The sequence below is a fragment of the Amblyomma maculatum genome, chromosome 1, assembly GCF_055883805.1.
Source record: "Amblyomma maculatum isolate TAMU_Amacu chromosome 1, ASM5588380v1, whole genome shotgun sequence".
Taxonomy (NCBI): domain Eukaryota; kingdom Metazoa; phylum Arthropoda; class Arachnida; order Ixodida; family Ixodidae; genus Amblyomma; species Amblyomma maculatum.
In genome coordinates this window covers 53,812,283-53,840,171 of record NC_139344.1, presented here as the reverse complement: position 1 = coordinate 53,840,171, position 27,889 = coordinate 53,812,283, and the positions used below count along the sequence as shown (strand labels likewise).

Below are 27,889 nucleotides of genomic sequence, written 5' to 3'. Positions count from 1 at the left end.
TTTATCACTCCGACGGCAAAGGCTACCAACCACTGACTGGCGTCAGACGCTTCCGCATGCAAAAGTGTGCAGACCTGGAACTTTTGTAGTATCGTTTTTCAAATTTAGCCCGGGGGATGAGCGCTTGTGCGAGCTTGGATAAGATGTACTACGCATTAAGGAAATCGAGTAGACATTGTGTCGTAAAATGTGTTCTATACGACCCGCCACTTCGAAAGAGAGAAAAAAAAAGAAAAGAAAAACAGACTTATGCCTGCACCGGTGCGGTGCCTGCCCTTACGTTCCCGAGAGTGAAATGACAGGAAAGAAGGTCAACCGTAGAAGCAGTGTGCGCGTGCGGAGACGCGGAAACCGGGACAAGACAAGGTAATGGTAATAGTAAAAAGTGCGCGTGTGAACATCTGGCACGTGAACAGGAAGCGCGCGACTGCCTCCGATGCAGTCGCGTTGCCAGTCGAAGTCATTTCGCACGATCTCACGACTTGGTCCGCTGTTGCGTGCTGAGCCTGCGCGAGTGCTTGAAGATAGTAAACTGGTGGAATCCGCGTCGCATTGCAGTAGTTGCTCCCACACTGTTGCGGTGTGCGCGTCCGTATTCCTAATCGAATCCTCTTGAGGACAATTTAAAAGAGCATCCGAGAGGAACATCAAGTATCCAAGAACTGAGACCGCGTTCAAGAAAAGCGTTATTTCCTCTTTTCTGATTCTGCGGAGTTGTTACTACATTTCACGGGTTGGCTTGCACGCATGTTTATTATTGCGACGACAGCTAATCAACATCGCATAAATAACGAGAAGTTGGGGCTGACAGGAGGGAGTTAACTTTCAAACGCTCATATATTAGCTGTAGAAGGGGGTGGCATTTTCGTTTTTATTTCTTGGAAATTCGACTGGGCGTTTTGGGGCGCTCGCTTCAAAACTCAATGGGAAATTTATTCGGCGAAACGCCAGAGTTGGCTTTATTTTTAAACAGAACGTTCGATTTACCGCTAATTAACGTAGAAAAAATGGTTGTCATTACAGGTAAATCACATATGTGAGATGTGCTTGCGGAAGAAAATGCTATCGCCAGTAAACTAGTTATCACAAATTAATACAAACCGTCGGAAAAAACAATGTTCAGAAGTTGATTTGTGAAACGTGCGTTGCCATTTTATGGCTGCCCTGCTACACTAGGTTGAGTGAAATGGCGGTGTTTTACCGGGTCTTTGTGTTCAAGAACATTATCCTGACGCTTATGCCGCGTCGTCGCTTAGCCAAACAACGCTTGCTTAGCAAAGTCACAGCCCCAGGTATGTAATGTACTCTCCCCCCCCCCCCCCCCCTCCTTTCCTTTCAAAGGCGCGCAAGGTAGCACCACCGCGCCATTTAATCCAATGCTGCACCGTTGCACTACGCCCCCAGCTTCCGCAGTTTTTCTCCTCTTCATGAATGTAACTACTACATAAGCTATGCGGCGTTCATGTCAAAGAGACTGACCATTTTCGGTTAAAGCCCAATTTCGAATATTCAATTTTATATGTGGCAGCGGCAAGACGACAAGCACGGATGCAGCCTCGCTGCCGCGACAGCGAATTTCCAGTTTTATTTTGCGCGGTCAGTCAGTTTCTATAACTGTAATTGTAGCTATATAACACCGCGTAATCTGCTACCCACAAAATATTCTTAAAGCTCTGCATTCTGCGCGCTAGGACGTTCTGCATTTGGTGGGACGCTGGGTATATATACCTTAAGATAGGAGAAAAAAAAAAATCCGAGGGGATTGGCGCGAGCTGATCGCTAACATCTTTCACGTGTAAGGTACTTTAGCATGAGCCCTTACTTGCAGGTGCCAGGGATGTACCTTCCTACTGGGTGCTGACTAATAGGAAGACAAAGCATATCTGGTGTCGCCAATTTTACCTATACAAGGCTGCAATCGTAGCCGTGAGAATTAGCGCGTCTCTCACATCATGCACAAAGTGGTTCGGTGTGCGTACCTTCTCGTACTGGCTGTAGTAAATAAGGTCCCGCGTCCTGCTGTAGTGGTAGAGGATGACCAGCGGGTGCATCAGGTACGCCATGTAGGCCAAGTTCCCCAGTGCGTTGAACGGCGGCCACGACAGCAGGGAATCCAGGAAGCCTGCGTAGAGGGAGCGGCATCGGAGCAATTGGAAAATCTTGATTGGTCAAAATGGTCTGACGTCACACATGGAGCGGCGGAATTCAAAAAGCGAATAGAATTTTTTTTTTTTTTAGCCGAAAGCTTTACTAGCCCCATTACGCGAAAATCGATGGCACCCCAAAACGGCTTCGGATGTCCGCAGAAACAAGTGTGACAGACACTGAGCTTTTCCCTTCTTGTTTATCAAGGCAAAAGCCTTCCTCGTGTTGGCGGGATCTGTCCGCGAGTGACAGATACTGCGCCATTCCTTTCCTGTAAGCCAATTATTGAACGACAGTTGACTTTGATGCGTTCAACGGAAAGCTGGTTGTGTTGTGTGTATGTATATATATATATATGTACAGTCTTTGTCAAAAATATACAGCCCAACGGTTTCGCTTCTAAGCCCTGTAACGCCGTTTTTCGTTGCAATACTGGAATATGAATCTAAGCTAGAACAGAATGAGGACGAGTTTTGTCCACTTTGAGAGTTGGAACGCAGGAGTTGCGATACGAGTCCCGTTACGAGGCTTCGAAGAAAACACCTTGGGCCGTATATTTTTGACAAAGGCTGTACGTGACACACCAGGCACATCTTCATCGAGAACAAAGCGCTTGCTCTTGTAATGCGTCCCGCAATGGGAAAAGTCCTATAACAGGAAGATTGTCGTTCCTGAGCCAGAAACTCGCTTACATGTGCTCAGTATATAAGCCTCTCTGCTTGTGTTTTAGTGCTACCTGTAACATTGACTCCCTCTTTTAGCAATCGCATTCGTTTGCGCGTTCTTTATTTACTATGCACATAATCCCAATCGCCAGCTTTTGCTTTCCAGGAGATATTAAAGTGACCCCGAACAGACTTTCGCTCAGGGCTGATATTTCCATTCATGTCAAAGATCTAAGTACCATTAGTCAAACTCCCCTGTCACTTGGCGCACTCATATCATCCTAAAATCGCCTAGTCTCTCAGTAGTTCTCTTTACAAGCGCATTTCATTTCTCAGAGTGCTCTGCAAGCATTTGCGAGGTATTCAGAGCAAATAGTTAAGACAGGCAATTAAGGGCGTAGAGCAACGCCTTGCCAGCCCCTGTTCGCCGCTTCACAGCGACTGATGAGATCCAGCGAAGAGTAGGTGAGACGCGCGACACCATTCTTCTCGCAAGAGGTGTTTCGAATTTGCAAGTTCCCTGTCTTCGGTTAACGACCTGAGAGGACACTTGGGACGCGCGAACGCGGAAAGTGATGCTCAGCAGTCTTCGCCACTCCGGCTGGAGCTAATGCTTCCTGTATTTTTACTACTGAGCAACCTGTTCCCGTGCGCGCTTCACAGTAATAACCGTAATCGTTATCATTGTCGTAGACAGCCAAGTTGTTTTCACTGCACCTTGATCCAATTCAGCTGTTCCTGCCAACTTCAGCTGAGCCTAAGGTTACCATCCCGAAGGTTTCCATTGTCATACGCATCGTCTCTGCATTTTACCACTTCTATACAGTTTATCGGTATCCCATTCTTTTAAAATTGGTTAGCGTAGACAGAACAAATTCTATAAGAGATGGCGGCCACAAGCGATCTCATTCCTTTAGGTACTTTTGCCCATTCTCTTCATTCTCCGACAGCCTGCTCGGCCTATGACATGAAGTTTCGCATACGGCGATGAAGTTCTCTTGACCGGTCGATGACTGCACTACCAGCATGCTGGCGGCAGTGAATGGCGAACGATGGGCGACAGCCGATCAGAGGCGAACTTCCTCCGTATATGCAGCCAATTGCTAAGCAGTCGGGAGCTTTTCACATTTTGATGTCCGCTGTTTGAGGTCGAACGTGCTCTACAGAAGAAAATTATGCCATCTATGCTGTTACCTCAAGCACGAAGTACGATTAGCCTTCAGAACACCAAGCCTTGACGTTATAGGAGCCTGAGCTCGATCATCCATATATGTTTCAGCCAGTCAACCTATAGTAAACAAAATTTACATACATGTTAATCAACAACTTTATGTATTTAGTTAGGTAAAAACATGGTTAATAAACTTTACACAAATGTTAGTCAACAACTACGCTGTTGACTAAAGGTAAATATCCATTTCGTTTACACTTACTAACCACAGTCAACAACCTGTGTGGAAGCTATTGACTCCACTAGTTGTCCACAGTTTGTCAACTCTTTGTCAGTGCTCATTTTTGTAAGGGTGTTGACCATCAGGTGGCCTCGAATAGACTTGCTGACACAGATTTGTCCGTGTTTCCGGCTCAGTTCTCCCGACGAACGCGGTTTTCAGTTGCTACACAGATGTAAAGAAGATTACTGTAAATAAAGGCTAACAGCACTGCATTATTGAAAACTAATACATATAAATATTTCACAGGCTCTTTTTAGCCCAGATTCATCATTTATTAACAAAAAGCGTACTCAACACGATGAACTCTGCTTTTGACGGATTTCAAAGCAACTCCAAAGCGCTGATTACTGCGCTCCTGCGAGATAGCGTACTCTAATAGAGTTCTATGTAACCGAACTTGCGATTATTTTGCGACCGCTACGGATAGCGTTACGACATTTAGAAATGAGATCTCAATCAAAATTGAGAGAATGCTTGACCGAGATCTAGTCGTTAAAACAGGCACCTTGTCTGCAGGATGCGCCTGGTTCGACTCCCGGCCTCGCCAAAGACCCACCAATTTTGTAAAGGCTTCACTCATCCCATTGTACGGTACTTGCATTTCTCCCGCCCCGCTGTACCACCGTGCTCGTCAAAGCGGTTCCAACATTTGGAGGCAGATTATACAAAAAGGAAAACGCTGACTCCTTAGCTCGACACTGCCACGTTTCTCCGCAAAGCTTATATAGTGTATGGGAAGCGTAATCCCGAAGGCCTATTTCGAATGATACGGCTCTGATATTGGCCCAAAGCGAATTAAGTGAAGTCGGCAACATTGGCCCAAAGGCTAATGTTGCCTGGAGCCTGCGCGTAGTAACAGAGATACTTTTGCTTTTACACCTGACAAACAGCCTTCAGATAATCGGACACAACAAGCGACGAACAGCCCTCAAAACAGGCCCTTTTGCCCCTGACGTCGTCCGCTTCTCATGATGCAGCGAGTAGATGCAGCGATTAGGACTCCTAGCGCTTGCAAGCGTTACCACTATAGAGGCTGTCTTTTACAAGGGTATTAACCACAGATTAACAAGTAAATTAACCACGGATTAGCGATGTCATGAACGTTGGTAAGCGCCATTGAGGAGTTCCTTTAAGCGGCGTTTGCCGCTCCGTTCTTGAGTTGCATAAAACAATTCAGCTTTAGGTCTTTTGACGGATTAGCATTTGCAAGGATTGAACGGGGTGTTTGAGCTCTTCACATCTGCGCTAGTGATTTCCTGCCTATTTCATTACACCGATAAAGAGCATTCTACTGCTTTGTCGAAACTAGACCCATTGCCAATGTTGCTAACTTTGTGTTTTGGAGTCTTTCTTTTTTGGTTTTGCTTTCTCCAGAATACATAGAGGCAAAAATTGGGTGCGATATTTTGAGCTCCAATTTGGGTAAAAACCATTTTATTCAATGAAAACTCCATAATTTAATCTTTTTAAGCGTTCTTTCTCCAGGCTGAAATATTTCACTATTAGATCTTGTTTTGCAAGCCTCCTAGAGAATGCGATGCCCTATTTATTAAGGCGAAAGCCGACGTTGTCCGCAAATCGTGTCGCCGGAAGTTCCCCTCCCCCCTCGTGACGTCACCTGGCCTCATGCTTCGCGTGACCAGAAAACGTGACCAGAAAACACCCGAAAAAAGAATTGTGCCACCGCCAGCAGTTGAACCACCACCCTCCGATTCCCGAGTCCGATACCGTAACTTCGGGCTCATGAGCATGGTTTAGTAATTCTCCTTGTTTAGCGTAAGGACGCCGTAGGGCGTCGAGGAAAACGACAATAGCGACAGTAAGAATGAAAAAAAAAAAAAATAAAAATTTCGAACAGCTGCCCCGAGTATAGGTTAACATCAGGGGCTTGAGGATGTCACTGAGACATTGTCATAGAATTAAATCATGAGTCGTGTGACGTCATGGGTCATGCGACGTCGTAAGTAGATGGGTTATAAGGTATGTGACGTCACGAGTATGTGACGGCAGGGGTCTGACGATGCCTTCAGCTAGTCAGTCAGAAAGGTGCGCCAGGCTGCACCCTGAATACCGCGAGACACCGACCACTGACTCCAAAAAAAAATTACACATCGTCCAGTGTTAGCATCGGAGGCCGAAGAGTGGCGGTCGAATCTTAACGGAGGGGGTAAGTAGATGTAGAAAGACATAGATTAGAAATCAACAACGCGAGGCATCGTTAATGCTTTCGCTTCTGCCAATACAGTTTCTGCAGTAGCCTTTAAGTTCTTGTCGTCATAACTGAATGGCATGGTATAGCGAGAGACGGTTACAGCATCAGTTTTCGCTGCAATCATTTCGTCACGCTCACTACTATCTTCATGTGCAGAGCTTTGTCGACTTTGCCAGACCGTTGTCCGTTTTGTGCAGTGTGAAAAATTCCAACAAAACAGCCATTTTAAGTGTGCAGTATTGTCGCGCGATGTCATAAGCATGAGTAGCGTTTGATAAATCGATACCAATAAGAGGCCTGTTCTATGCATGCATGTGCTCTGGTCTCTCCCTAGGTATTTTCTGAACTTGGGATTAAGCCACACTGTGGATGACAAACGTTACAAGTTTTAAATCAAAGCTTGACTGAGAGAACCGTTCTTAGATAAGCAAAATACATTCGGCAGCTTCCTCTGTTTTATTCATCTTTGTGATGTGGACAACTACATTTTCGGGCATAAATCGGGTTTGGCCCGAAATATGCTCGGGTGGCGAGAATCGGGTGAAATAGAACTTTACCCGAAAAGGAAGGGCCATATTATTTTCCGACTCGGTTACTTTTCATAATGCATGAGACGTAACCACATTAAGATAGCTTAAATGAAATATTTGCAATAATGATTACTCGTCAAAGGGAAGTTTTAGTTGATCAGTTTCGTACGAGGCTGTGAAAAACCAGCTAGCGGCCGCCATTCATGGCCTGCATTTTTCAGGTTCATTGTACAGTCAGGCTATCTATGGTCACTGCATTGTGTTAGCTAATAATGGTGCCTGATGTGCTCCACTGGCCTTGTTCTGGGGTTTTCCAGTAAGAGGCCAAAAATTAATCAATAAAATATTTATTAAAAATACCCCAGACGACTCTTGAAGTTCTCCAGCGACTTTTAAGGTTCTAAGCTTCTCTTGCTTTGTTTTTTCCGAGAACTTACAAGTTTTTAAGCGTGACTACTCGAGTTTTCGCTTGTGTCTACTAAAGATACTATATGATTCCTTGGTAAAATCGCCTATACACTTTCTATAGACTTGCCAGAGACTATACTGCCTCCATATAGATATTTTCTTTTCACCATTCAGAGCCTACAGACTACACAAAAGTTGATTGAGAGTTTTTAATGACTCTCTTATGAACTTTCTATAGGCGAAAGTCGACTGGGGGTCTATTAACGTTTTGTCTGTGCATAGTCTATGGACGAAAGTCGATCCGGAGTCTTAAAAATTATTTTCCTGTCACAGCCCGTCTATAGGCAAATGTCCATACCTTCGTGGGCACTGAAAGTTCCTCAGGCGCCAGCACCAATGTACCAATGATCCTTTTCAACTAGAAGAACATTGAAGTTAAGCTTATTTGATTCTGCACGCCAAACGTAGCGTGCGTAGTTGAAAGCTTTAAATATCAACAATACAACTAATGCTTAATGGACGCCTTTCATGCTTGGGAACATTAGCATGAGCCCATCGTGTCAGTTTATGGCTCTCGTTGCCGAAAGGACGTACGACTTCGTACGTTCTCTGCAAATTATAAACTCTGTTTTGAAAACATTCGTTTGCATGTGTTCCTATTTGAGATAACACCAATTTCGCCCCTCTACACTCTCCCAGTCGTGTCGGCCCAGCCGGCGACAGCAGCGTCACCCCATTTTGCTTTACGTCGCAGATTGGTGCTGTTCTATAACAAATTGTTTATAGTGTTGTTGGATACCAGCACAAACTGCACACGGCAAGTGGGCGAATGGCAAGGACACGACCGCAAAACGTGTTTTTGCCTCAAGTTTAACGATAACACGTACAAAAAAGCATTCATGCAGCCAGCAACTTTGTGAACTTTACGTACGGCGGGCGTCTGCGCGAATGTGTCGGTGTTATCTTCATGGATTATGTTTCCAATGAAATGCAACATGATCATCTGTTCACTGCTAGTGTACATGATGAAGTTTTATTGATTTGTTCTTCTTAACTACTGTGAAGGTGCCTTGTAGAGCAGATTATTTGGGCTCGGCGACAAACTTTCCATCCCTCTTTGTGACCGGTATTAGGAGCAGCTGGAGCCACTGCACTTTCTCTACCAGCGCTGGTTATGCCAGTGCTGCTGGGTTCTTCTTAATATGCCAAACACGTGATGGCAAGGCGCCCCTCACGAGCTGCGCGCTGGCTTCCTCGCACTGCGAGGCAAAGGCGTGGCGAGAACAATGGCCGAGCATGCGATTAATAGTATATATGGCAATGTGCGCTAGTGAGCGCCGGTCTCGGATCAACTCAATTTACCTGGCGCCTAGACTTCAGGGGTGGATTACGTTCATATCTTTATTTAATAATTTGTGTTGCCTCGTCGTCTGTCCGTGGCATAATGCGCAGACTTCAGAAATACTGTATGGTCTGCGTCATTCATTGCTTGTTGACATTCGGACTCAGCACGAGTCATGAACCTCTGCTTATGAAGATATTTTTTTTTCGGCGCTATAGAAGGAATCACTGAACATTTGTCACGCGTCACGAGGCGCTGGAGGAAAATCAACAGCGAAGTTGCAGTCACGCAGCATTGCAGGAAAGCTAAAAGCGTTATGGTTGAATAAAAGTTGGTGCTGGCACGAACGGCCAGCGTGTCTATTGTGAATAACCTATGAGCTGCAAGGTGTTTCCTCTTTCGTTGCACGCCTCTCGTTCATGCGTACTCGTCCATTCCTGCTTTGTCCACAGTGCTGTCCGCCGCCGCTAGCCTGCACGCTCTATCTTTTGAAACCAGAGTGCAGGTAGCCTTGAAGAACGATGGTTCACATTTCGTTTCGCAGGGTTTTCGCCGAAACTCGCTCATGCGTGCACAAATTTTCCTCAACAACATTTGTACGAGAGGTCGAGGAGTATACGTTTCTGTACCTTGCGGGGAAGCATGCGAATGCAATTTAGCTTGCTGTGCGTTATGTCTGCGCCTGTGGGTGAAATCGGGCCCTGTTTCATTGGAAACGTTTCTGTTTCAAGCTTCTTTGCTTTCGTTGCATTTTTTTTTTTTTTTACATTTCTAGCAGCCGTAGGTAAGATTCGTTGCAAGCAAAAAGTTTACCTGGGGCGCACGGGGCCTCGAAATATATATTAAGGTAAAAACAGCCATATGCTATCGCATTTTGCGCATTGTCTCACGCTCACGTTTGCTTTTCTAAAGGTGCATCGGCAGCCTCTTATCCATTTACTGGGAGACGCACGGGCGAAAAGCAGGCAGGGTTGAATCTAAGAGCCCGATCTTATGGCAATGCTGCGCCTGTTTTGTGCTTCAAGCTGTGTGCGCGAAAATGTGGTGAACTGGCTCTCGGTCTGCAGCTGGATTACCTGTGTACTAAGTTTCACGCAACGAGTCCTTGCCCAGTAACGTGTGGAAAGATAAATTTTAAAGTAGTCTGCTTCTGGGCGTCGCAGTATTAGGAGTGCACCTTATGGGAATGCCATGATCAGCAGCCCGCAGTCAATTTGACAAGTCGCACGATTCTTCAGTGTTCTCTTCCAACTTTTAAAATGAATACCATACCGAAATTAGTCTTGACAGAAGATATTGAAAGAAGAGGAAGAGTAAGTGCTCCAACGACTTATGGACATGTTGCAATGTCTTGCGAAAACCATTTAACATTGTTCAAGCGTGTCTGCTGAGATAAAGAACATCGCATTCCTTAGTAGCCAAGACAATTTCGTTCTGAAGCACATGACTACACGAGTAGAAATGCTTTTCTTTTTCAGTAACCACTATATACATATTTTTTTCTTTGCGCTGTGAAAAGCTCAGGATAGTGGACAGCAGAAAACGAGCCGCAAGAATGCTTTTTAGGGAGCCTGAGAGTTACTTTCAGTTCTTTGGAAAAAAAAACAAAAAAACACGGAAGCCAACCAGCTAATTAAAGAAAAATAAATGTCAGGAGTTATTTCTGTTAAACCGATTATAGTACGAAAGTATGGAAAGCTGTAGTTTCGGCTGTACACGTACCACAATCCGAGAGCCGCAGCGCCAAATGAAGGATGTTTAGCGGTGCTTAAACCTGGCTTTAAGGACTAAAAACAGCCTCCCATGGAGCTTAGGGGTTAAGGCGCTCGTCTAATGAACTCGAGAGAGCACCCGGGTTCGAAATCGACCGATTGTAATAATAATAATAATAATAATAATAATAATAATAATAATAATAATAATAATAATAATAATAATAATAATAATAATAATAATAATAATAATAATAATAATAATAATAATAATTATAATAATAATAATAATAATAATAATAATAATAATAATAATTGGCTCACAAGAAGGGAAAAGCGTAGTATCTGTCACACTTGTTCTTTGGACACCTGAACCGCGCCGTAAGGGAAGGGAGGAAGGTGGGAGTGAAAGCGGAAATAGAGAAAGAGGAGCTGTAGTGAAGGGCTACGGAGTAATTTCGACCACCTGGGGATCTTTAACATGCACTGATATCGCACAGCACACGGACGCCTCTTCGTTTCGCCTCCATCGAAACGCAGCTGCCAGCGGTCGGGTTCGAACCTGGGAACTCCGGCCCAGTGGTCGGGCGTCTTACCACTGCACCACCGCGGCGGAGCTGTAATTCGATCCGTTGTTTTATGTTGTAGTGTGAAAGCACTGCAAGAGTTCATGGTCAGCCATGGGCTCCATCACTCTCACTCTCTCTGTTGGCTGGCGAACTTCTACGACGCGTCACTGAGACTCATGCCTTGGAGCCGCTATACCGGGTTTGAATTAACCGCGCGAGGCCACGTGGTTGTGACCTCACGAAACAACTTCGCCCATCAGAGCGACGGCACAAGCAAGATCGTGCAAGATTCTAGGTTAGTAGTGGTGGACGTGTATGAGTGCTTTTGCGCTAATAGTATAAGATGGCACATTTCCTATTGTGCGTGTATTGCACATGCCCAGCTTTGACAGTTCTAAAAAAAAAAAAAAAACTATTCTTGTAAGCACATCGCCATGTCATCGATGAAAGCTATGCAGTGACACATTTTTCAACGGTTATAGAAAGCGTCCACGAGAACGATGGACTGAAGATTTAGTAGACGGTGACATATAGGTTGTCTGTAGACAAAATGAACTAAAATGTATTATGACAATAAATATGCAGATTGCCTATTGGCTAGCCTATATAATTTTTTCATTGCTTTCAAGCGGCGAAGACCGTAGGCTTGCAGAAGCCGCTTCAGAGAACATACGGCTGTGAATGAAGACGCGCGTGTGCGCACCTCCGTGTCCCGCGACGCAGGCGAAGGTGAGCCAGGCCAGCGCGACGCACCAGGCGACCCGATGCGTGGCGGCGTACAGCGCGGCCACAGGGGGGCCGGGCAGCTCGGCGTTCCAGCGGTATGCTGCCCAGAGCACGGCCACACCCACTGAGAACGATGCACACCAGCCTATCACCTGCGTCAGCTGTTCTCCAGGCAACAGCAGGGAGAAGGAGGGAGAGTGACACGCGTGCAACGCGTCGTTATTAAATAGGATAGGACTGAGCTCTCTTTTAGCTGGTCAAACCTGTGTCACGTAATAAGCAAGAAACTGTCCTTTGGCAAGGTTAAGTGCTCCCGGAGACAACAGTATGAGATGAAAATGGGATGCTTGCAGATCTTTGTTTTTAAGTAGAATTACCGAGCCAACTATGCAATTTTATAGCCAGAAATAAAAAAACGTCGCATGTTTCTCTGTGGAAATGACGTGAGAATAACTGCACATTCAAATTGTACAGACTAACGCGTCAAACATTTATCGATCCTGCGCTCTACGGCATCTGTCACTGGGGTACAGTTGCCTTGGAAAACCTGCATGCAGACAAACGTGGGCCATAAGTCATATTGACCTGAATTGGCATCAGTTTTCCTTCTTTTTTTTCATGCCAATTGGGCATTTTTGTCTTTACTAACGACGTCTTATCGAGGCCGCGGTTTGAGCATAGCAAAACATAGCTATATATTTCAAACAGCCTGTAGGATTACCTTGCGCCATCGTTGCGTTTGATGACTGATCACTGAATATAATACATTTATTTCAAGTATGGGGTCATTCGCTTACCGGCTTGAGTTTGATGTCCCGATGTCTGACAATGATATATCCTAGGAACACACCGACGCAGTACGATCCGATGTGGTTGTACGGCTTGTGGTACACGTACGTCACCAGATTGGACACGGTGCTGAAAAGTATGATAGATAAAAAGAAATTATATTCAAACAGGTACTCACAGCTTAAAACCTCGCACAACTGCCCTCTTCGCGATATGAAACGGGCTACGAATAATCAAAGCTAAGTATGGGGGGGGGGATTATTTTTCTCTGTGTGTGTGTGTGTGTGTGTGTGTGTGTGTGTGTGTGTGTGTGTGTGTGTGTGTGTGTGTGTGTGTGTGTGTGTGTGTGTGTGTGTGTGTGCGTGCGTGCGTGTGCGTGTGTGTGTGTGTGTGTGTGTGTGTGTGTGTGTGTGTGTGTGTGTGTGTGTGTGTGTGTGTGTGTGTGTGTGTGTGTGTGTGTGTGTGTGTGTGTGTGTGTGTGTGTGTGTGTGTGTGTGTGTGTGTGTGTGTGTGTGTGTGTGTGTGTGTGTGTGTCAGCCTGCACGCCGACTGCGCGTATCTAGTGTAGGCAGTAGAAAAAACAAGAGCGCAACTGAGACAGGCAAATGCAAATGTAAGGCACAATTGAATGATCATTACGTCATTACGTCTTGTTAATCGTCTTGTATGTGTCTAGGGCGTCCATCATGAGGATCGCCAGTAGTGCCGCAATAGGGACCTGTATTGGTATTTGCGCATCACTTGAACTTTCAGGTGTTTCCGCTTGAGACCAGGCATGAGGGAACATATATTTTTCCTAGCTGTGGGCTCTGCGGCCTGTCACTGACCGCACTGCACAATCTATAGTAATGCAAAGCGCTATCAGTTTAGCGCTACGTCAGGCTGTTCTTCAAGGAATTAACGGGAATTGATTTGATCCACCTCTTTAGGTTAGATTACGCATATTGAGTCGAGCTGCAGCATGATGCTGCCAGCCTAATCTTTTCAAGGTTATTCTTATAAAACTTCGCATACTACTCTATAACAATTATTGCGACTCTCCATTGTCACTAAAATGGTGATGTCTCAAATTTTTGAAACTTCTGTGCTAAAAACGATTTCTCTGACACGTGGCGCCCACACCCACTTTTGTCTACTTACTACTTAATTGGGTAACTAATTTATTTCCCATTAAAGAAGATTCCGGATTTACTTATTTTATGTTTCGTTTTGAAGTGCAGCAGTTTGGTTTAAACAGTATAAGCCAAGGGTAGCCTATATTCAATATCTCTAGTGTGAGAGCATCACTATGCCTTTTGTGATCGTACTCGCAGCATTATGAATTTTCGGTTACAGGAAAATATGTCCCGTACTATACAAGTCAGAACCATTTATTCGTAGAATCCACGATTATTTTGCCCTACAGTCTAGTCTAAAGCGAGAACAATTCACTGCGGTCGCATCATTGGGCGTTTAAGCTTTAAAAATTATAATTGTGTTGTTAAAGAAACGACCCGAAATAAAATTTCGCATAGAAAATTTCCACTTAACATGCATGCAGTTTGACATATCAAGATTTTCAGCAGTTTGGACCATAGATGTGGAAATCCTACACATGTAGTCGAAGACACTTGGCTGTGTCTGTAGCGTTCAGAACCGACCGACAAGAAGAAGTGGTCTTCAATGCTGCTCACACGTATAAGCAGTCATTTTGGTTCCCCAACGGACGCGATTGCTTCTTTTGACATTTACTTCCTTGATCTTAAATTCTTTGCAGTATGACAGCTCGTGACGCCGAAAAGCGGGACATTTTTAACATCATGCGCGTATTTGCGCTTGGCAGCTTTTATCGACATGAGGTACCTTAGTGTGGCGCACAACGCGTTAAGGGTAGTAGCTATTCTCGGTACTGGGTTCAAAGCCGAACATTTGCTTTGCCAGGCCGGAGTGTTTACTCGGCACACATCATGCAACATTCGCTCGTCCTACGTCGCGTGCGAATGTAAGACTTTTCATTACTTCTACGTCAAGTGCTTGGTGAATGCATTCGTCCGACTGGTTTACAAAGAAGATCAACCATTATGCAATTTTTTCCTGTGTGTACCTTGTCTCCTATTTCTCGCAGCTATATACATCCCCATTCCAAAGAAAGGCAGTGCCAAAGATTGTTCCAACTACCGCACGATCGCGCTTATTTCGCATGCTAGCAAGGTGATGTTGAAAATCCTCCAAGGTAGGCTGCCGCAGTATGTGGATCGGGAGCTTCCGGACGTGCAAGCTGGGTTTCACAAGGGCAGAGGAACTAGAGACGAAATTGCCAACCTTCACTGGATCATGGAAAAAGCAAGAGAGTTCCAGAAACCCATCTACTTCTGCTTTATTGATTATGCGAAGCGTTTTACTGCGTAGATCACGGGAGATTGTGGCAAGCTCTCCAAGAGATGGGAGTTCCAATTCACCTCATCTGTCTCCTCAGGAACCTGTGTGAAGGACAAGAGGCCACAGTCAGAACTGGGCATGGTCTTACTGATTGATTTCCGATTGAGAAAGGAGTGAGGCAAGGCTGCATACTGTCGCCCTGCCTATTTAACCTATATGCAGAGTGCATCATGAGGAAGGCCGGTCTGGACGAGTCTTCAGCTGGAGTGAAGATTGCTGGAAAACGTATCAACAACCTTAGATATGAGGATGATACCACTTTAATGGCATAAAGTGAAGTGGAACTCAAGAGACTTCTGATGCGCGTACAAGAAGAGAGTGGGAAGTTTGGGCTTAAACTGAACATTAAAAAGACAAAGATCATGGCGTCTTGCCCAATCAAGTCCTGGAGCATCAATGGACAAGAAGTGGAAGCTGTGACAGATTTTCTCTTCTTGGGCTCCAAGATTACCTCGGAAGGAGACTGCAGCCATGAAATTAGGAGACGCCTGCTTCTGGGAAAGAGAGCAATGGTTAGCCTTGACCGCCTAGTAAAGAGTAGAGATATTAGTCTGCCAACCAAGATCCATATAACTCGTGCTATGGACTTTCCAGTTGTGATGTATGGATGCGAGGGTTGGACTGTGAAAAAGGCTGACCGCCGAAGAATTGACGCGTTTGAATTGTGGTGCTGGCGAAGACTCTCGAGAGTTCCTTGGACTGCCAGAAGATCAAATCAGTCGATATTGTCGACCATAAACCCTGACGGTTCATTGGAGGGTCAAATTCTAAAGTTAAAGCTCAGCTACTTTGGTCATCTGATGAGAAGAGAGGAGTCGCTGGAGAACGATTTGATGTTGGGAAAGGTTGAGGGTCGCCGGAGAAGGGGTAGGCAGCGAGCGCGATGGTTAGATGGCATCCTCGAGGCACTGCAGATGAAGTTATGTGATGTTAGGAAGATAGTGAGAGACCGGAAAGCGTGGCGTGACATGGTCCATAGGGTCACGAAGAGTCGGACATGACTGAACGACTGAACTGAACTGATATGATAAAGCTATGAACCCGCAAGAGAAGAACGTGTTTTGTGTACATCAACCAAGCGTAAAAGAAAACGTGCAGCCCACTATGATTTAGGAACTCCTCCATCCAGTCTTGTGCGCATCTTTTATAGAGCAGCTTTAGCAACCACGGCCAAATTTTGTCACAATTCATCTCGTTTTCTTCTCTTTTTACCATCCCATCAACTGCGACGAAATCAACGGGAAATGAGAAAACGTATAACCAACCACAGGCACGGCCGGTGTGGTTGCGGTTACACCGCGCTACCCACAATATACTACCACATCACCAAGCCTGGCCGAGTGACATCGCTACCCCTTAATGCAGATGACTCACGCTTCGAGAAAAAAATACAGTTATCGTTCCTAATAATGAATGAAAGGAACCATTAATTTCAGACGATGTAAGGTCGCTCAGAAATTGCGCACATAAGACAGACTACGGGACAAGCGCTGGTCCACTAACATCTATTACTCAACCAGTTAACTGTATGTCATTGTTATCTACCAACGGCTACGTTGGGAAGAGAGGAAAGTGTCTGAATGGCTGGTTGCACAAATCAGTTCGAAACTGCTGTGAGAGGTGATCTTTCTGCGCGTGGCCTGCGCTGTGATTACCTGCCTAAATTTTACACCACGCATGAGCTTTTGTTATGAAGAAATTTTGACAACCAGGCATATTAAAAAGGATTTAGGGATCGACTGGACGAGTAGCAAAAGTTTGCTCAGCTTTTAATTAGTTACTGACAAAAACCTAAATCCCGCCTCTGTCCTAGTAGTATAATATACGACACGATGTTCTACCGCGAAGTAATGCGAGTTCAATTAGGCGAAAGTGCCGGCGTCTGTCACTGCGTGGCCACCGAGTGTATAGTTACCATATAGGCTTTGCCAGAGTTACGTGAAGGTGCCACATAAGCAACTAAGTTGTGCAGCGAAGCCATACGTCGTCTTTGCAGGAGCCGACCAGCCAGACTGGGAAGCTGCCGAGAAGGAATTACTTTCGCTGTCCTAATCGAAATAACTCACCTTCACTACAGCTTGCACACAGCGCGGCAAGCCGTACACTCGACGGATGATGCAATGCAACCGGGGTGCCGTTCGAGTTGGCTTCACGGTGCTGCGCGGTTGCTTGGCGGCGAAAGAAAAGGAACGTGGAACTCTGGCAAAACCTTTATAGTAACCAAGTGAAGCCTCCACCGCCCCCTACGAGTCAAGCGCGAGAACCGCCCTCTGACGAGAGACGAGAGAGAAAATCGGTGGCTGCAAAATAGCAAGCACAGCGCCGCCCTCAAGTGAGGGCAGTTGAAGGTATTATATAACTCCTTTCGCCTCTCAAAACCAAAAAACTTGTATACAATTGCCAGCTATCAATGGCACATATACTCGTCTGGGTTCACCAGACTAAACGGCTTCTGAGATGTTTCATAAATACAGTAACGTACCTGACCGAGTTCTTTTCACTTCGGTAAGCAAAGTTCAATCCCTAGTCATTAACTAAGTTCTGTAAGACGGCATACTAAAGCAGCTACCCAAGACGCACGCAAGAAAAGCGCCTGAAAAACGTACTCAAGGTCAGGGTAAAAGATGAGGCCCGGTGGCAGCTCGGCCAGGAATGTGATGACTCCAGATACTACACTCCCGGCCAGAAGGAGCATAAAGGTGGCGCTCAACCCCACGACAGGCCAACTGTTGTCGATTGCAGGATGGAGAAATAGGCAAAAAAAAAAAAAAAAGAGGAAATCATCAAACAGAATTTATACGTCACGTGTGGGACTAACTGCCAAGCCTTTCTCACAATGTTGCATACCTGCAGCATAAAAGCATCACCTGTCATAGTAAAGACCAAAGTCGCAGTCTTCTGCACGCTTTTTTAGCAAATATATAAAGTTGAAAGTTGTTCCTTTGTAAATAAAGGATTCAGTGAAGATTGACTGCAGTGATGTAAATATTTTGTTGTCGCACAAACGCCGTGCCAAACAACACTGCCGCGCTGAATGTCCCTATGCAACTGCATGACTGAAAAAGGAGGATCTGATTCGAATTTGTCGGTGTAAATTCAGCTCGTTAAGTGTCAGATAATTTCACTTCGTCGTCTTCAGGTACAGCTACCATTCGTTGTCACTTGCGCTGTTCTAAAGTAATTTGCAAGCAAGTACATCTCTTCGCGGTACTTCTAGATAGTGCTGCTTTAGTAGGTTTTGTGCGTTGATAGTTTTGTCGGATTGCCTTGAGAACGACATGTTTTCAGGATTGAAAGTGGACGCGGCGTTCCTGAGTAATAGTAAACCACGCGATAATAAGAAAACTTCCCTGAACTTCCTATCGATCAGAAATGTGCAGTGACTTTATGCATCAATAACCCTGCTTTGTGAACACTACAACGGATGTTTCGCCCGGAAATGTAAATATAATTATGTTATGTTTCACACTTATACATCGGATCGTTTAGATACAGTGCGACTCCATACGGGATAGGCGTTTTAGTCCAGAAAAAAAAAGAAAAACGAAAGAAGCTTAGCGCTGTTTGCAAGACGGCCAGCGTCGTATAATACTCACTTGTATAGGGGAATGAGAATGAAAACGGAAAGCACGAAGAACTGGAAATTGCAGGCGAGGTACCACGTGGCGACGAGGCACTGCACAGCAAAAAATAAAAAAAAAATCAGTGTGTAGCGGCTTATGTTATGAGAATGCAGCTTAAGTGACCAATTACGCACTCGCAGCAATTCTACAGCAACCCACCGACCAATCACGGCAAAGTCATGCCACCTCTCAACTACCCCTCCCAGCGCGGGTGCCAATGGAGTATTACTTTTTCTCCACTTCACCTCCTACTAGCCGTGGCAGTTAGTAGCCGGTTAATATTAATTTTAATTAATATAATTGATTGTGGCAGGTGGTTTTATGGCGCAACTCTTTGCAGATGTCGCCATTTGTTTTGATTTTTTTTTTTTTTTTTAGTAACGCGGCATTTGCCTCTCAGTCGGACTTCTAATGTTTTCGTATTAATAAGTGTCCTGAAAAGAGAGAATATATTGGCAGAGGAGCGACTAAAGGCACCCCCTTTGGATACGAGCTTGATTCGCATACAACTGAGCCAGAACGTCTTACTGACCATCTGCTTGGATTCCCAGAAGTTATTGATGAGCAGCAAGTTTGACCACCAGGACTTCTCGCAGAGGCGGATCTCGGTGCCCATGATGTCGTTCCAAAAAGGCCCGTCTCCCAGCACGGGCATCAAGAAAAGCAAGCCCAGAGAGAGCAGGAGCGGCGGCACCATCCTGCGAAGGCCCCCGCCAGCTACATTACCATGGTTCGCACGACTTCTTGCGCAGGAAGGAAAAAAAAAAAAAAAAAAAAAAGACCTGGTTGGCTCTTTGTAATATACCAGTCACGCGGGCGAGGCAATTGTTATTTGTTTAATACGCCTCAAACTACTGCAATCTGCCTCTTTGAAATGTTCCAAAATATTAAATGCTCAGACTTTATATGGAGCTGTATCCGCGACGGAAATTGTAGGATAGTAACTAGAGGGCGCAATATATGCTACATCTGTGGCGCTTTTCCGTGACACTTTGCTGCGTGCGTATGCAAGAGAGCGTGGCTTGAAATGCAGAAACCGAGGAGCAGGAGTGAACATACACACTTCCACCCTCCGTTCTGGCTGTAACAAAGAAAACACGTCAAGTCCCCAACCAAAAGTTCCGAGGTTCGGATATGTCTGCCGAAGATACGTTCTAAAACGAGCATGCGTTAGTTCGGAAGATAATAAGCACTATAGACATTACTTAATCCTTTTCAGCGCTGTGCCAGCGAGATGGGCGGCAATAGCTGGTTTGATTTGTGCTGTTAAAAAAAAAAAAAAAAAAAAAAGAAAACAAGACGGGTGGCCTGGAGATCTAGTAAAGGAGAATTTTTCTTTCATTTCTCAAGCTTCACGACATCGTTGTAACATCAGGAAAGGCCAAGACCGCAACTACAGATTCGCAGAAGGCATACTCCGAACACGTTGGACATCGAGCGTGCATCCACGAGGCTAGAAATACAACGTAAACACGCCGACAACTTAATGCTTATATTTAAACTGAAGAAGGAATGTAATCAAGATTCTCTGACATCAAAAGCCTATTCAACAGTAGTACAAAATGATCATACTGACTGCAATGGCTGTTCTGCATATCCATACCCCTTCCTTATCTGATTCCCAGTGGCAGGCACATGCCTCCAATAAAATAAATAATTGCTATAGTGCACTTCACGAAAACAACACTGAGGTTCTAAAAGGGCATTTTAAGAAAACTAAAAAAAAAGACAGAAAAAAAGACGAGCGTCAGTCTACAATTTACCGCACATAGTTGGCACGAACTGTTTTTGAAGAAAAGCATCTGACGTCGAGCAGAAACATCTGCTCGCTAAGCAACCGCACCAAATGCACTGTCCATTCGGTCTGAAATCGAAAAATTATTGAAAGGGTTTTGATAAATGAAGCTTCGCTTTCCTATTTCTTGAAAGGACGACGCACAAGGCTTTGATAACTAGGCGCTTCTCGGTCTGAACAAGCGTGAAGGGCACAAAGTTCGTCACTACTGCGCAATTTATAGGAATGTGAGTGTTCCCGTGCCTTTGCCTTTTCGTCGCACTTGATGCAGCTGTAGAGGCTGGCCTCTATAATGCAACGGCAACATCAAACCGTGTGCTAGCGGTGTAAGCTCTTTTCGTAGGCATGCGTCACAGCACCGGTACGTATTGCGTTCCTCCCAGACACTCGGCGCAATACATTGTTGTGGAGCCTCAGTGCAAGAAAGAACGAATTATTGAATCAATTTTTCGGCAAATCACGAAATCGGTCATTCACACCACGAGTTCTAGACTAAGCAGCAATATCTTGCATATAGACACATCTTAAATTCAAATCACTATGCGCAGCGCCGAATTAATCGCTAACTTGCAAAAGGAAGGGCACGCGTAAAGGAAGGGCACGTCATCAGCCATGTCTAATTTGTCACAACAGGTTTGTTACTTTCAAGGTATAACGAAGAACCTTGCCGATATAGTCGTGCCATAGGATGTTAAGTCCACTTTAATCATTTAAAATTTGAAAACTGGCCTCAAGCTACTAAGCGTCAAGAGTATTTGCCACTACGCAATCACCGAATGCAAGAGTAAAAAAAAAAAAAAAGGCGGGGGGGGGGGGGGGGGGGAGGGAGAATGGCTGAATCAGCAAGTTCTCAGTAGCTCACGTTAAAAAATAATAGCCTTTTGTAACGTCTGGTCTAATGGCACATCAGAAAACGACCCCGAACTATTCGCCTAGAGGTCGTTTCTGTAACTTTATAGGGAGAGCTGCATGTACTGTACAGCTGGAAGCAATATGAAAGGGAACACGGGAGCGCGTGGCCTCTGCACTTTGCGAAGCGCTGCCACTAACACAAGACGAGGATGGTCGGCCATAAGGGTATGCTCGGAAAGAGCAGCAGACCAAGCTTACCTTGGATGCGTGTTTACCACCGAATCTTATCACCTGTCGGTGATAGCGCATTTGAAAGCGTGGAGGCCACTCGCTCCCGTGTTCCGTTTCATATTGCTTCTAGCTGTACATATCGTTTAAAACTGCTTATTGTTGTCATAGCACGTGAGATCCAATTTAATTTAACATTTTCAGCGCTGAAATTAATAAGCAAAATTACCGCAACATTCTAATAGCTATACTTACGAATCGCTATCGCCATGGTCGAAAACGCAAACCAAAGAGCCAATATGAAAAATTGCAAATTCAATTTTTTGAGGGATGTGCTTTGTCTAAATCAATTAATATATACTTAAAGAGGACCTTCATGCGCAACATCTCTGCAACTAATACGCCCTTATCATCAAAAAGCGCTTACAGCATGGCCGTATTAGGGACTATTGAGGGTTATGTTATGACATAACTTTTTGTCATGCTGCATTTTAATACTTCGAACATGAATCAGAAGGAAGTGTGAACACGCTGCGGTCAGCGCACCTTATTCGTTTTCCTGAAAGGTAGTGCTACTTGTGGCCACAATTTCCCTAGTGCAAAATGATATGGGGCAAACCTGCGTCTGGGAAAATATTCTTGTGTTGTACTGGCAAGCTGCATTTTACTGGCAGTTTGTCCCGTGCGGAATTCTTTTGTCGAGTGTGTAATTATTTATTAAAATGGATCTGTATGAAGGTTGTTGTATGGTTCCTGTCTTCACTAACTCTTCCAAATAACTTTTTTCCCCAAGATGCCATTTGATGACCACGAGAAAGTTTATAAATAATTATTTAAATTGCTTTGGAGGGACAGCTAATTAGTCAAGCAGCTCAAAAGCAATTAATGACAAAAATCATTGAACAAACGGGCAGAACAAGTAGTGCTTACCTCCAATACTTGTTGAAAAGGAACCTGATCACATTGAGACGGCCATTGGACTCTGTGAGCTCTTTCCAATTGGTGTAAACGACAAGCAAGCCACTGAAATGTGCAGGAAACTTTCGTAAGCGCACAAACATGAGACAAGACAATACCAGAGCATAATGACCGAAAAATCCAGCTTGAAAATCAGGGTGCTCAGTCTGAGCTACTATACCCCTAAGTTGTTTTTTGTTGTTTTTTTTTTCGACATTGACAAACATTGTTTCGCTGTGTTCGCATTCGACAGAAGGGAAAAACAAAGAATACAAATTATTTTATAAGAAAGAAAGCAGGTGTTAGCGTACATGGAGGGTACATGCTCTACACACTGCTAAATGTCGGTAAAAGCAAATGCCTCAGGCTTAGAAGTATATCTCAGCCAGGCAGTAGAAGCCGCTTCGTGATACATCTAGATCCTAGCAACAGCTTTACGAGGGCCCATTTATTCAGGACCGCTTGCTGTTTGACCTAATTTGACGTGAAAACTTTCAAACATTTTCTTAGGTACATGCAGCAAAAGTAAGAAATAACCTTTTTCTTATTTTTAAGGAATAACAGCGCGGAGACGAAGGACAAGGAAGAAGACAACACCTGCGCTCCGAGCTGTTATTCCTTAAAAATATGTACCAACTAGCTCAACTTTCCGTGTTATTAAACTTTTTCTTCTTTTTTTTTTCTGTTTGCCGTTCAGCAGTGTTGTTTCTAAAGAGGTTCAAGCCTTTATATTCACAACAAAGAATAACAATATCCGTAGATCAATAATGAGATTCGTAGCGCCGACAGGTATCTCCGAATTGTGTCAGACGCAATTTTTTTATTATTATTGTCCGCAGAATTGTGCGAGGGGGGGGGGGGGGGGGATTCCACGTACACGCCTGCCAAATTTGTGGCAGGAGTTTCGTACAAAAAGTTCCCTGCAGTGATATTTGTTCAAAATAGAGGCACTCAGCAAGGCCAGGAACGACGAAGCGTTCGCAGAGCCTTGGTGAATTTGCTATCTGGGATTATGCCTATTAGGTGGCTTCTGTATGTGGGCGCGCTTCAAGAGGTTCCGGACGAGTTCGTCGATGGAGTAGCGCGCACCTTGTCGTTAAACGCATACGGGCCGCACATTTAATCCGGTACAAAGAAAGACGGCGCATACAAATTGTTTCACTAATTTCATATAACCCGCGACTTTACATTACGTTCAAATGAATCGCACGTCAGCGAGGTCTTTACGTGCTTGCGCCTGTATACGTATTGCTTCGACTGATTCTGAACGTTTGCTGTCGGAGTTTGCTTGGATACCCTCTCATACTGCCCTGCAAACCACCGCATGCATTATTCTGTGGCTCTATCTTCGCGGCATATTCGGGGAAAACGACGAAAATGCGTGAATACGCTTCTACCGTGCTCGTTGATGGTGGCTCGGCGTCATGTATCCCCCACTTCCATGCACCTGAAATATCTTCGTCACTATGATGCAGTCATTCAAAACAACAAACAGGTTTCGTAACACTTCAGTCTGGGCCGTAGTTGAAACTCATGTGCACTGACGCGAATCGATGCACTGCGTCCGATGCACGTGTACACTCTGTTCCCACTACCAAACAATTAGATTTTCCCATAATGTAAGCCTACGACGTCGTAATTCTAGGAGAATTTTATCCTTTTAAGATGAGGGTATAGGTTGCTTCTTTTCATTATGCACAGGCGTTTGAGCGTCAGAAGCCGCAGGCAGCACTTCACTGGAAAGGCATTAAATTGAAGCACCTCGTTGCCAGCGCAATGAGCGTCAACATTTCTGTCAAAAGCTCAACCTGAAAAAAAAAATTATTTTCATACATCTTCTGGGCAGCGCTGATGTTCTCACGGAATGCGGTTCGCTTAAAAAGTTAAACGAGGTGGCCCCTTTCAATGGGGCAAGCGAACCTTTTTGAGGTCACTCAAATACCTTCGCTGTTTTGTGCGCGTCCTTCTGTTCCTTCTTTCCATTGCGGCGTCGGAGAACACGCGCCTATAGTTTGACCGTAGTATACAAAAGATCGGCGAAAGCATGGTGCACCATGATACGCTTGTCATTTCTTGTCCACATAGCAAAAGCCAACATTGCTTCTTCCGTATTTAGCACAACATATTTTTAGAAGCCAAGAAAAGGACCTCCAAGCAGGTGGCACTCTCTTGTCCGACAGCCGCATATCGTTGAGAAGTTATACTTAGCCTGAGCTCGCACCTTTAATTTTTTAGCCCCCCCCCCCCCCCCCCCGCGCTATGTTGTTGGCGCACACCTACAAGTAACCTGAATTAAGAGCTGAATGCCGTACGCACAAAACAGAAACACACTACGTGTCGAGAGTGCACATTGGTTTGTCCCAACGAACTTAGCAGAATGACTGGCGATGCGTTTTCGCGTGCATATCGAAACATTCGAGAACGAAAGCCGATGCTATAAGGAGAGAAGCCGCACCCTGATTAAATTGAGAGGCCGCTCCCCGAGACTTAAATTTGCATGTATCTACAGCTTTTTTTTTGCAAATTTTCGATGAACTGAATCGGCAATCTTTGAATAATTGTATCGAACTGCTTACACAAATTGATCGTTGTGGACTTTACGCGTATGCCTTCTAAAGAAGCGTAAATTACCGTGCCTGTGGCCATATGCCTTGTCGTGTGGCATAATTGGCTACATTTGTCGCACGGTGAAAGTAAAGCGCAAATTTAAGTCAGTCACGCTGCGAGATAGTAACGGTTAACCATACCTGCATATATCAGAAATAAAGTATTTTTACTCCTAAGCGTAGAGCACCGTATTATAGTTTAATACCGTTCGTTGGAGCGTGCGCATGAAGGGGGCTCAAAAGGTATGAATATTCTTTTTGCGTACCTGATGAAAAAGAAGGAGTCCACGGCCAGCGTGAAGTTGATGACTCCAGAGAAAAAGAAGTTCTCCGAGTACATCTCGTGCCCGTTGAAGATCCCGCCTGTGAGAAATCGACCAACGTTCAAGGGAATGTGTGCGAATACTGGACGTTTATATATTAGCTAGCAATGCTATCATTTCTAAGAGGAGCGTCTCGCAGCAATGTTTAGTCTCATCCCGAGTGTTAAATATAGACGCTGTTTAACTTTTTTTTTTCTCAAGAGCAAACAGCGTAGAAAAAAATTAAGTTGAACATATTTGCAGGTATTTGCTTCAATCTAAAAATGTCACTGTGCAAGGAAAAATATATGGCAAAGGCAGCGAGGTAATTTTTGTTCTGTGGAAAATTCCTTAACTCTCGCGTGTCCCGCCAGTGCATCCTTGCGAGCTCAAGAAATTGTGGTCGCCGTTTGTTGCGATAGACTTTGTTGTAGCAAAACAGGGAAAACCGGGAAAGGGGGGGGGGGGGGGGGTTGGAAGGGGCTATTAGGCACGTAAGTACTGCTGAGGTATCAGCGCAGAAAGTTTCGGAAGAAAGTGCCATACAGAATGCCTGCCATCTAAAAAAAAAAAAGAATACCTTTTGCTTAAATAGCACTAATAAACTAAAAAAAAAAACGGCTGACTAGAAGATCCCCGACAAACCGCGATGCTTTATTAATGCAAATGCACGCATGCAGGATCGGATGGAAGCACAAAGGAAGGGGTAGAGAAGCAAGAGACTGCGCAAAATATTTCGCGGCAAACTGCATTAGCTGCCATTCTTTGACGAAGAAAATTTAAGAAACATGCTGCACTATCAGGACCACTCCATAGATTCATAAGCCCCTGCAAGAGTTAAAACGTTCCATACAATGCACTTTATGGCCCAAAGAGTTGCCTCGGAACATAAAAAAAAAATCTACTATTCATCATTTAATAACGATCTTTGCTCCTTCTTCATTCACACATCTTCCGTTGTAATTTCTTTCAGCGTCCGCTGCGACGCGACGCAACAGCTCTGTAATAGCACGGGTAGAGAAATAATGCTTGCGAAGCGCTCACAATCCTGTGTTGGGAGCGATAAATCACATACAAGCTTTGGCTGACATGGCAGGGCACTCATTGGTCGCAGGTTCGTGCGACGTTATGCAAACTTCGTGACATGGTCCATTTGGAGGAGCTTCCAACTTGGGAGGGTGAGGGAAATCGCACTCTCCGGGACCCTTGCATTCCGAGCCATTGCAAGCATACTTATACCATTTGGCCACACAGACGTGTTCGTACGGCTTGGTTAATTGGGAGCTTTATGTTGGTTGGCCTCTGATATAATGGAGTAGCTTACGGCTGTATGCTAATGAGTACGTATGATAGATGACAGCGGTACAAATTAAGAGAGTAGGGGTTAAGAGAGGAGCAAAGTCGATGTGCGCGAATGAGGGCCTGCAAAGGGAGCCGCAGATCGGAGCAGTCAACGCTGCCTCGTCATAAACTTAAAAGCGAAGCTTAAGTATCTCCACCTCCCCTCCCCCCTCCTTTTTTTTTTTGTTTTCATTTCTTGCATGACGATATCATTTTCTTGTTTGAAACAAAGCCCCTGTAGTGTTCGCGGCGCCGCTAAGCGCAAGTCCCACGAGGTACATCCGGTGCTCCGCGGAGTGGCCAGAAACACGTGTGCTCTCGGCGAGCGAGGAAAGAAAACTCCCCCTTTATCAGTTCTTGAAATACATAAGACGGACAGTAAACACACGTGACTGCTGGCTGCTGTACGCAGCACGCATGAAAAGGCTCCCAGCACATTCCCCCTTTTCCAACATCTATGGCAACAAAACAGCACAAGCATTTCGCGGCACAACACTGTCGATCACAGAATTACAGAAAAGTTCCCTTCTCCTCATTGGTGCCGAACCTTATTGGTTTCCTCGTTATTCTTCCTGACCTTGTCACGGTCTGACTCCGAGGCAACTGCGTTTCCGCGTTCTCTCCTGCAGTCTCTGCAGAAGAGCTCTCGCTTCGAGAAACCGACTCGGTGGGATCAGACTCATTTTCGCTGACGGGGAAATCGTACAAGCCGAGGTCGAAGTCCTCCCTGGGCAAGCGATTGAAATTTCTCCTAGTTCGCCGGATCATGACCCAATCCTCCGTTTCGATCAAGTATGATCTTAGATTTGGTGCTGGCGTTAGGACTTTGACCTTTACGTTAAGGTCAGTTACTACGACCAGATTGCCAGGTTTCAACTGAGGGAGACCTTTAGCTCTGTGGCGTTGGTTAAAATACCGCGTCTGTTGTTCACGTTTAGAGCGGTCTTTTGCCGTTATGCGTTTCTGGATATCTTGTCCAGAGCTTCGGAGTTGTGGCAGCATGGGAACTCGGGTCCGGATGCGTCTGCCCATAAGGATTTCAGCTGGACTGAGTCCAAGAATTCCTGGCGTTGCTCTGTAGGCTAAAAGAGCCAAGTATGGGTCTTCGGATTTTCGCGCAAGGTGTTTTACTGTTTGTATCATCCTTTCGACCTCTCCGTTGCCTTGAGGATGCCTCAGACTCACAGTGACGTGTCGGAAGCCATACATGTTTAC

The 27,889-nt window shown here is 45.0% G+C and overlaps 1 protein-coding gene across 1 annotated transcript in view; it reads right to left on the bottom strand.

Annotated features, from left to right (window-relative positions):
• LOC146202390 (nose resistant to fluoxetine protein 6-like) overlaps positions 1–27,889 on the bottom strand; it is a 97,471-nt gene that overhangs the window by 15,492 nt on the left and 54,090 nt on the right. Inside the window, exons 7-14 of the mRNA XM_084601168.1 lie at positions 25,298–25,394; positions 22,399–22,491; positions 19,126–19,291; positions 18,567–18,646; positions 17,577–17,696; positions 12,561–12,681; positions 11,741–11,924; positions 1,980–2,122 (exon numbers count right to left, since the gene is read on the bottom strand). Coding sequence (XP_084457294.1) covers positions 1,980–2,122; positions 11,741–11,924; positions 12,561–12,681; positions 17,577–17,696; positions 18,567–18,646; positions 19,126–19,291; positions 22,399–22,491; positions 25,298–25,394 — 1,004 coding nt within the window. The remainder of the gene's footprint in view (positions 1–1,979; positions 2,123–11,740; positions 11,925–12,560; positions 12,682–17,576; positions 17,697–18,566; positions 18,647–19,125; positions 19,292–22,398; positions 22,492–25,297; positions 25,395–27,889) is intronic.